Source organism: Musca autumnalis, unplaced genomic scaffold (genome assembly GCF_047663935.1).
Source record: "Musca autumnalis isolate F117 unplaced genomic scaffold, ASM4766393v1 scaffold_5, whole genome shotgun sequence".
Classification (NCBI taxonomy): Eukaryota; Metazoa; Arthropoda; class Insecta; order Diptera; family Muscidae; genus Musca; species Musca autumnalis.
The window spans coordinates 189,289,549-189,300,755 of record NW_027412088.1 but is presented as its reverse complement, the minus strand read 5'-3'; the positions used below and the strand labels follow the sequence as shown (position 1 = coordinate 189,300,755).

Below are 11,207 nucleotides of genomic sequence, written 5' to 3'. Positions count from 1 at the left end.
AAGCATCTATCTATCTATTGAAGACTCTTGGAAGAGGTGTATAAAAGATCTCTAAAAATCTATCGCCGGAAGTCTCTTGGAAGGAGTCTTCTACATAGGCAAGACTCTTGGGAAAGTTCTTGTACCTATAGAAGATCATTGGAAGAGATATTTTCTCTGTAAAAGACACTTGGGAGAAGTTTTAAATCTATAGAAAATCATTGGAAGACTTCTACTTATGGAACTAGTTCTTCAATTAATGGAAGCTTCTTGGAAGAGGTATTTTATACATCCTAGACTTTTTATGATAGGAGTCTTCTACATAGGGAAGACTCTTGGGAAAGTACCTCTATCTATAGATTACTGGGAGAGTTCTTCTATCTATCGAAGATCATTGGAGGAGATCTTTCATATCTGAAGGACTCTTGGGACAGGAGGTTTTCAATCTATAGAGAATTATTGACTCTCATACTTATACAACTTGAAAATGTTCTTCGATCAAAGGTCGTAGGTTTTTCATGGGAGTCTATGTAGAAGAATATTGGGAGAGTTCTATCTATAAAAAATTATTGGGAGAGTTTTTCCATCCATAGATTATTGGAAGAGATCTTTCGCCTGTGAAAGACCTTTGGATAGGAGGTTTTCTGTCTATACAGAATCATTGAGATAATCTTCAACTTATGGGAATTGAAAATGTTTTCGGACCAATTCTGTTTATAGATGGTCATTGAAAGAGATTTTCCATATAAAAAAGAAGATATTGGAAGTGCTTTTTCCTCTATGGAAGGCTTTTGGAAGAGTTTTTGTCAATAGAAAACTCTTGGAAGGGATTATTTGTATATGATATTTTATCATTTAAAGAGTTCTATAAAGGACATTTGGAGGAATTATTTCAAACATGGAAGACTCTTCGAAGAGCTTTAGAAGAAGATTATTGCCAAAGAAGTTCTTTGGAGGAGGTCTTGATCTTATGAACTATTGAAAGAGGTCTTGTATCTATAGACCTCTGACAGGACCAAAGTTATGGGGGACGGGGACGACCTACATACACGGTACTCTTAAGACTATAGAAGGTAGCTTAAAGCAACAAATTAGAGAACTCCTCAACCAAGTGAAAAAAACTTGTTCCAGGACATCCAGGACATCCACCGGAGAACCTGTTACTCAATCTGACCTTGACTGGCCAAGTCAACTAAGAAGATGAGAGTCACAAGAACGAAGTGGGCATGGACAGTAATGGCATGGCAGCAATTCCAGTTCAGAGGCAGAATGTCACAGAGACATTGAATGGCGTCGGAGAAACCAAAGAGACTCCAATCACAATTAATGACTCTAAGGACAGATTTGCCAAAGAAATTGCATTTTGAGAAGGTGACCTTCTTCAAAAATAAACTAAGGTACATGAGAAAACTCGAAAGAATCTACCACGACACAAGGTTCAGGTGGATAATATCTACCTTCCTTACCATGTAGCAGCTCAAGACGAAACCTATAAAAAAGCTGCGACGGCAAACAAAAAATAGAGGGCACGAAACCTACTGCCTCAAGCAATGTTGTGGAATCAGATTCTGTTCCGAAGCCGAACTCAACCCATAAAGGAATGAAGAAGGCTAAAGAACCTAGACCTAAATCCAACGACATTCTTAAAATAGAACAGTTGACCTAAGGGTCTGCTTCTAATAAGACCTTTGGAAGATGGAAAAACCTCTTCGCCAGAGGCATGTCCAGAAATATTCTCCTGCACACACACATACCCTATAAAAAATGCATAATTCATATACTCACGTTTTCTGGATAATTATCAGTCTTTACATAGGGTTTTTCCTGTTTAATGCTAGTATCTATACATTCGTCTTCGTTAAGCTTTTCCTTTACAATATATGTTGTCGATGATGCTGATGATGATGGTGATTCCTTTATACCAGTTGATGATATTGAAACAGGGACTACAGCAGATGAATAAGATCCGGCGGTAGTCGCCATTGCCGATGATGATGTTGATGCCGCTGCCACATCGGATGAACACGATGATATTGTTGAGGATAACGAGCATGTGGGTGAATTTGAGGATAATGCTTCGGTTTTTGTTGAATTCGACGAGGCACTGGTGGTTGTGGATGAGATTGATGTTGTTGTTTCGATAATTTCTATGGATTTGTTATTATCTTCATTTTTCACATTACTGCTGCAGGTGTTAGTTGTTGTGGTCGCGGTTGTGGAGCTTTCATTATTTAGCCGTTTACTGCTGTTGGCCCTTAGAAATGATTTTTCACCCCATATGGGTTCGAAATGTTTCAACTTCCAGGGGTCAAGTTTATTTTTCTCTCGTTCAGCCTCAGTTTTTAGTTTCATTTGATTTTCGGGCGTAAATTCCCCTTCCGAAAGGCGTTCACGCCACTCCAAACAGGCTCGGGCAAAAAATTCATTATTTAAACTTGATGGACCCAATCGAATACCTTCTGTTGGTATGGTATTTGCTGGATATTTCTGCTCCATTTCAATTGCCTCGCGATCTACACTCGGCAGTAGCTGGATTAAATTGTATTGGTACAAAGGTGGGAGCATTGTAAATGTTTGTTTATTTAAGAGGGCACGCAAATTTGTTGAGGCCAGAATTGAATCGGGAGTTTCCAAATCAATTTTACCATCCTTGGTCTGTTCAATTTGCGCAGCAGTTGAAATTTTCTTTGATGATCTTCGACGTGGTTTAATACTAAATCCTGGAATCGATGCCAGTACCTCACGCATTGTTGAAGCTTGTGTTATTGCAGTGGCGGGGGCGGTGGTATTTTGAGATTGAGCTGCAGCAGCTGCTGCTGCGGCTGCCGCAGCGGCTGCTGCTGCAGCTTTTGCTTGCTGCTGTTGTTGTATACGTCGACTACTACTGGTTCGACCTGAGGGACTACTATTCACAACAGTTGATGTATTACCACTAACCGTAGAACTCACAGATGCATTTGCTGCAGATGGGCTTGTATTGCTGGTGGTTTTCTTATCAGGTAGTATAGGTTTGACAATTATTCGTGGTACATGCCGTCTACCGGAAAAACAAACAGCTCATTAATATAAATCTCCTAAAGCTGTTTATGTCACTTACCTTAGACTATGGGAATGCTTTGATGTTGATGGAGCACTACCAAGTGAATCTTCGGTAGAGCTAGTATCCAGAGCCAAGGGATCTTTTTCATCCTCATCATCGATAACGGTAATGTGGCTCGATGAAGCTTCCATATCGTTGATTGTTGTTAAATAATTACTTAAATCACTTGACCCGGAACTACTGTATGTATCCAGGCCTGCATAAGAATTTGTTGTTATTGATGAATTTATAAACAAGATTCTAGGTTTTTCTCGTGATGTCCCTTTGTTGCTGGTTGTTGCCGATGAGCTGGTGTCCGTTTTCATATTTCGCATAATTAAGGGACACTAAACGAGTTCATTACTACACATAAGTTGGTACTTTGCAATATGATTTTACAGATTTTCATCCATAACGACGACGACGTTTTGTTGTCGATGTGGTTGGTTTGTTAAGTTCCTAATTAAAGTGTAAACAAAAGTTAAATTATAATATTTATAGTTTTGATATAATAAAAAACAACCTTTCCTAGATTTACTTTTACTATTGAAATAAAGATTTACTACTACTTTACATTTAATTGCTTAGGCCCCCTTTTTGAATCAGGTGTTCGTGTTCATTCCTTTCTTTTTCTATTAAGCTAAAAAACAACAACAAGAATCTTTTCATCTTTTCGTTATAACAAAGTTGTAACATAACTAACATGACCCTTTTGTCGTATCATGGACTTACTTGGTCACTTCTCTCTAAATTCTTACATATATCTTACGAACATTTAGTAGTGTATTGCCGAATTACAATTTAAGGTTTTCTTTCTTTCCTCCTCGTCCGACGTTGTCGTCTTCTTGTGGTAATAGTTTTCCTTCTTTTAACTTTATTCTACTACTCTTCTTACAAAAAACTCCTTGCAGTGATGCCACACATTTGAGACTGAGAACAACAATAAAAAACGTCAAAACCCAGCGAGTGCCACAGCAAATTGTCCGTTGTACAACAAAAGTCAATTGAAACTTCTTAATTGCATTGCAGGTTGTTGTTTTTATTTTCCCATCTAATATTCTTCTTGTACCTAATTACCTTTTCAATAACTACAAATCTTCAACAGCTGTAGTATTTATGTAAGCAACAACAATAAAAACAAACATCATTATTAAAACAATTGAGAGAGAATGAGGTACCATATGTATGATGAGAAAAAACGCTAATTTGTTTTTGTTTCTCATCCATCAACCAGTAATATGGCAACACCTTTTTTAATATTTTTCTTTTGTATTCGCTTGTTTTGCGTTTGTTTTAACACACAATTACAACAACAACAATTATTACCTTTTTCTCGCTTCTATTTTTCATTCACTTGTTCCGCTGGCCTTATGTATTATTATCTTAATTTTGGTTTTGGTAACATTTTTATTTCAACAATTTATTTAGTTTTTTTCTTTAAAGATTTTTTAAATGCAAGGTTTTTATTAACCTTCTTCACTACACTTCTTTTTCTTTACACACAAACAAAAGATAATTTTTGTCATTTGCTTTACACACATACAACGCCACACACAATTACCATACCACCATCATTGGTTATACTTTACACTCTTCACTTTTCCCCATAATTGTTACAAATTATTATTATTTATTTATTATTTTTGTTCTACAAATTCGCAATTCATTTTTATTATTATTTATTTTTTTATTATATGTTTTTCTTAATATTTATCTTCTTTTTTCCGTGAAGATTCTATTCCCGTTCACAAAAACTCTGCCAGATACGATACGAATACGACACTTAATGAACAGTGTTGCCAGTTTGGATAAAATATTTTGTCACTCAACCACTTCACTTGAGAAAATTGCGTTCGTTTTTGTAAATCACGAAAAAGTGTTGTTATTGTAGCAACTTTTTAAGTAGAATTATTTACGATTTTTAAGAATTTAATGAGGCTACCCAGCAAAATTTGACGGAAGTGGTTCTTTGCGATGACGTGATTTCATGTCATCTTTTGCATTGGTTCAAAGGAAGTCGTGAAAGATCCGATCTTTTCATTAGGATTTGAACCAATGCAAAGGAAGTCGTGAAAGATCCGATCTTTTCATCAGCATTTGTACCCATTCCATCGCTCCAATAGAGATGATGTTTGTGTTTTTATTACACACCTGTTTATTTTCATTTTGGTATGTTCCAGTATTGCAAAAATCTACTAATTTTTACTATTTTTTTCGATAACATAAAGGAAAAATTGTTATCGTAGTAAAAATAAGTAGATTCTTGCAGTTTCTGGAACAGACCAAAGTTGTTAGAACTGTCGTCGTGATGTTGTCTTACGTTTCCTGCATATCAAACAACTAAAACTTCTAAACAATTGGTATTATATGAAGTCCCAACCATCGAGCTAAAAATAGAATCGGACTGCACACATTGCTATTTTAAAAGTTCCCCTGTCTGTTCTAAATCTGACATAGAATGAAATCAATCAAATCTCGCTTCTTGGAATTTGAAACGAAACGAAAAGGAACAAGAATCTGAAAATAAAGAAGAAACTACTTTTGGAAAGAAACAACTAAAAATAAATTAATTAAGCATAAATGGTATTTTCCATAAAAAGTCTCTCCTCCCCAAGATCTATTTAACAGGTCACGTAAGTAGCACAACAACAACTCTATTTTGGCCGAAAATTCTTCAGTATGTCAAAATGTTTGTTTACGTTTTCATACAATTTATTCACAATAACAAAATATTTGACAGATTGAAACCAATCAGCTGGCCGTTTTAAGCCACCTTATAATTTCATCATGCTCCTCCCCGTTCGTTACATTTTGTTCTTAGAGATTCCTAAAGCAAGCCGGGTTGTAGATCCCTACATATTTCCGTCACTAAACAAAAGAGTATAAATTACCAAAATGTTGTTATAAAATAACAAAATTATAAAATAAAAGTAATTTACGAAATAAAAATACTTAAAGGAGTGCATTTGGAGTCCATGTCGAAATCTGAACTGGTAATGGGAAGATAATTGAAAAAACCTTTTGTAAGATGAAAGAATATCAGTTGCGGAGAACGGAGGAAGTAATCTTTTGCGTTGCAGCGGTGGTGATTACATTGCAATTTTGGATGTAAACTTTTGAAAAAATAAACTGATAAATTCATTGTAGTTATTTCATGAATTCGTTTGAATTAATAAAGAGTTTTGTTTTTCATGAAAAACATATTTCAATACAGCATTTCCATTTTCCAAACAAGACATGAAAATTTCATGCCAAGGGGTTGGTGAAAATGGCATGCCAAAGCATTGGTTAAAATGACATGTCAACGCATTGGTTAAAATGACATGCTTAGGATCCAGAAAAGAACGTCATCTTTTGGGGTCCACGCTCATATAAAATTCATTGATGAAGATGCTAAAAAGATGACATGCTAGATCACTTGCACCCATGATTGAATGTCATCTTTGGCATCGAACATTTTGCTGGGCTAATAGTAAGTTTACATTTTCGAAATCGAGTTGATTTCAACTATCAATCCTTTGAGTATACGTCAAATGAAAACTTATCTGAAATATATGGGATTTAATTTGACCTTTTTAATAAATAAACATTTAAATATAAAAGTATTATGCGTGGAAAAAATTTGCTTTACCGACAGTTCGATTTTTTTTAAATCGTAAGTTTCATTTAATGTAGAATTAGACGTGACATAACCATAACGCCATAAGGCCATATCAATCAGCTAATAGGACAAAACCTAAATGTATTCTATTAAGGGGTGTTTACACTATCTATCAATGTCATATGAGCTATCACTTAATTTAGCCATTCGACATTCTCTATGTTTGTCAAAGTCCATACCATTTTTAGTTTTTGAGTTCACACTAGCATACAATTTCGTATGACCACACAATATAAATCACGCAACAAACGGGAACGCAAAATGTCTAAAAGTGGTAAAAATTGTAAAAACTTTTTAGTTCTGGAACAGAGCTAATTTCTCAACAACATACATGGCCTAAATGAAAAACCCAGCAAACCAATCGTACCGACATCTCAACGAAATCGGAACAAAATTCGAACGATACGTCCGATGTCTGATCCGATATCGTAACGATATCTTAACGAAAGTTGTATGAAGTGGTTGACATAATTTCGGAACGAAATGCCGGAGCGACATCGTATCGATTTCGATCCGATTTCGTAACGAAATCTGAAGAAAATCCTTGGGAAATTCGGAAAGGAAATTTCTTTCCGACATTCGTTCCGAAATCGGAACGAAATCGGTACAAAATCTGAACTATTTCCGCTCCGAAAAATCGTTTAGAAATCGGAACGAATTCTGAACGACGTTGCTTCCAAAATTGTTCAGACGTGTCGGACATCCGACATTTGGTTTACTGGGAATTTACATATGAGTTGCCACATCATTTTGATGAGATGAAAATTTTCATAGTGGTCACACTATAGCCTCGTTCCCGTAGTTTTTAATAGTAAAACTCGTAAAAGAGAGAACTGTAAAAAATGTTTTCTCACACAAAAGTTTTATGAAATAGTTCGGGAACGGAAAAATGGAAAATACGTCAAAAAAACTGGAACAAATGTCAAAGTCGGCGTATCAGCCAATCAGACGCCGGCAACCATGTTACTATTTGTACACGCTCAAATTTGTCGAGTAAATAGTTTTTAAAGAGAGCGCCATTCAGCGCCATTTTTGTTTAAAGAGAAGTGAACATTTTACAACTTTTTTGTGTACGGGAACGGGTTTTCGGGTAAAATGTGTAAAAGTCGTAAAAGTTGTTAAAACATTTTTAGTTCTGGAACAAAGCAGATGTGGCAACTCATATGTAAATTTTTCATTTACGAAATCCACTCGTTTTCAACTGTCAATTTCTTTGCGTATACGTCAAACGAAAATTCATCTGATATCCATTGGATTTCATTTGACGTTTAAGCAATGGGTTTGAACTGAAGTGGATTTCGTAAATGTAAACTTATAGGTCATTTAGATATGGCATCATTAGCCGGATTTATCCCATTAGCAGGTTTTATTTGCTAAATCCAGCCAAAATCTACCAGATTTCCCATACAAAAATAAATCCTCCTATTGAGTGGATTTGTTTTAAATCTGGCATAAATCCTCGTATACAACTCTGTTTTTTTGCAACATGTTGCTGGAAAATACAAAATGTTGCAAGCTGGCACAAGAAACAAGGTATTGCTGAATTGCTACACTACAAATAATTTAAAATGTAAAAATTTGTAAACAAGGCGAAAAAAATAAATTTGTTTTGATGTACAAAGTTGATTTTAATCAACCAAGACTAATATTTACGATGTCTAAACGATAAAATAATTCGTTTATTTATTTTATATGGGAAAACTGCTATAAAATAATTCTTTATTTGCTCTTTAGTTAGCATTATGCCAAGTTTACACTAGCGCTCCAAAATCCACTGGATTTCACGAAATCCTGAAATACACCCCGGAGTTTACACTTATTTTTTGTTGATTTCAAACATATCACAATGATCAAGGTAGATGCATATGCACAGCTGATCGAACATAGATTTTCAAAACAAGTTGTTGTAAATTGAAATAATCATCAAAAATATACGACAATAAAGAACTTTACAACTTTATTTGGAAAATTATCGTAAAATTACCTATATATAGTATTAATTGTGTATAGTACTAACAAATGAAAAAATAAAAAAAATTATTTTATCGTTAAGATATCATAATAATAAATTTTGATAGATAAAAGTTGTGCTCAGAAACTGCACAATATTAGTACTTGCAGTAGTTTTCCCGTTTACTGCTAAAAATGCGTTCCCGTACTTCGAAATCTAGCATGACTTGCACTTCTCTTTAAACAAAAATAGCGCCGAATAACACCCCCTTCTCCTGTTTTCTGCCATACAATTTTGGGCTTGTAGAAACTAGCAGCAAGCTTGTTCATTGACATCTAATATGATAGCTGATACGTTGATTTTGACATTTATGCTGGGGTTTTTGCAATTTCCGACATTTTTCCGTTCCCGTATTTTTTAAGAAATTTGTATGGGGAAGCAATTTTTGACAATTTGCTCTTTTTTCTAACATTACCATTAAAAAAGTACTGGAAAACAATGAAAAATAGCATTGTAACAAAGTAATTTAATATTTTTTCACATTGTTTACAAATTTTGATTCTAACATTTTTTGTGGCAGCAATTGACCATCTACCTTGTTTATTGTGATACATGAAAAGTGTTGCAACTTTTGGTACTTTTTTAGGCAAAAGCAGGGTTGTATATCATGTGTACTGTGATTTCGATGTTGATTTCGCTGAAATCACGAAATGAGATGATTTCATTTTTGTATGCGAAATCATGATAAATTTTGCTTGATTCCGCGCGAAATCACGAAACGCCTTCGAAATCACGAAACGACGACGAATGTAAACCAAGCATTAGTAGCATAACGTGCTAACATTTTCAGTATTAAACAATAAATTTGTAACTTGACGTATGTTTTTTGAGACGAATTCAATTTACAAAAAATTCTTTTGACGTTTTAAATTCGATCACATGGGCTGATGCATCTACCTTGGTAATTGTGCGAACGAACATTAGCTGACTGCCATTTAAATCCTCAAAAATGTATATCTAAATGCAATGAGATTTGCACTGGATTTATTAAATCCAGTCAAGGATTTATGGCTAGTCTAAAGCTTTGTTCCTTTACTTTTTTTAATGGTAAGGGTGGTAAAAGAGAAAAGTGTCAAAATTGCTCTCTCATGAACATTTTTACCAGAAAAGTAAAGGAACGGAAAAATTGTAGGTCTGGCAGCAATGTCGAAAAGAAACATAAAAAATCAATTTTCGTCTTTTATTTCACAGTTTTTAATTTAGTTGGTGTGTCTTTTTACTTACTAAATGTTGCTGAAACATTTTTTTCAGCAACTTTTCCTTTATACAACTTTCAAAATCTGCAACATTAGTAATAATTATTACAAATTATCACGTAAAAAGACACAGCTAGTTTTATCAGCGTTCGACTTTTTCTTCTGTTTTGCGTCCATTTTCTTTTTCATTGTGAAATAATCGTCAAACAGAAGTCGAAAAATCAGTTCTGCCATTTTTTACCTGCAGAAATTTTGCTGGTAGCCTGTGGTAGAAGAGAAAGCCATTTTCGCTCTTTCTCCACTCTCACTCTCTTAAAAATTGCTTCCAGTTTTGCCTCTTTTCGGGGTTAAGGAACGCTTTGCGGGTTAAAAATGGTAACAAATGGTAAAAATGGTAACCTCAGGTAAGTAAAGGAACACAGCTTAAATGAACTATTACATCCCATTTAGATATGACTTCATTAGCCGGATTTAGCACATTAACAGGTTTTATTTGCTAAATCCAGCCAAAATCTACCAGATTTCCCATACAAAAATAAATCCTCGTATTGAGTGGATTTGTTTTAAATCTGGCATAAATCCTCATATACAACTCTGTTGTTTGCAACACGTTGCTGGAAAATACAAAAAGTTGCAAGCTGGCACAAGAAACAAGGTAGATGCATCGGTGAATTGCTACACTAAAAATAATTTAAAATGTAAAAATTTGTAAACAAGGCAGAAAAATTAAATTTGTTTTGATTGCAAAGTTTATTAAATCCAGTCGAGGTTTTATGGCTAATCTAAATGAGATATTACTATAATTCTAGGTTTACATTTACGAAATCCACTCGATTTCAACTGCCAATTCCATCGGTTAAACGTCAAATGAAATCCAATGGATTTCAGATGAGTTTTCATATGACGTATGCGCAAAGGAATTGACAGTTGAAATCGAGTGGATTTCGTAAATGTAAACTTACTATAAGTTTATATAGAAATTAATTATCATGATAATGGGCCATATTCATTAATAATATATTTACATGTAATCGGATTTAACAAATCCATTGGATTTCTAATGTCAACTCCATTGCGAACACGTCAAATAAAATCGTTGAGACATCATAATAATTAATTTTGATAGATAAAAAGTTGTGTTCAAAACCTGCAAACTATTTCTACTTGCAGTAGTTTTCCTGTTTAGTGCTAGAAATGCGTTCCCGTACTCCGAAATCTGGCAGGACTTGCACTCCTCTTTAAACAAAAATAGCGCTGAGTAATACCCTATTTTCCTGTTTT

At 34.5% G+C, this 11,207-nt stretch overlaps 1 protein-coding gene across 11 annotated transcripts in view; it reads right to left on the bottom strand.

Annotated features, from left to right (window-relative positions):
* Positions 1-11,207, bottom strand: part of Asx (transcriptional regulator additional sex combs) — a 42,182-nt gene that overhangs the window by 14,909 nt on the left and 16,066 nt on the right. For 2 of the 11 annotated variants that reach the window (XM_073990104.1, XM_073990115.1), the window contains exons 1-3: positions 4,385-4,859; positions 3,077-3,517; positions 1,765-3,016 (exon numbers count right to left, since the gene is read on the bottom strand). In XM_073990104.1, the coding sequence (XP_073846205.1) occupies positions 1,765-3,016; positions 3,077-3,393 (1,569 nt within the window). In that variant the 5' untranslated portion in view covers positions 3,394-3,517; positions 4,385-4,859. Of the gene's footprint in view, positions 1-1,764; positions 3,017-3,076; positions 3,518-3,581; positions 3,728-3,790; positions 3,991-4,384; positions 4,860-11,207 lie in introns of those variants that run through there. The other 9 variants (XM_073990112.1, XM_073990108.1, XM_073990109.1 and 6 more) reach the window with 9 other exon arrangements.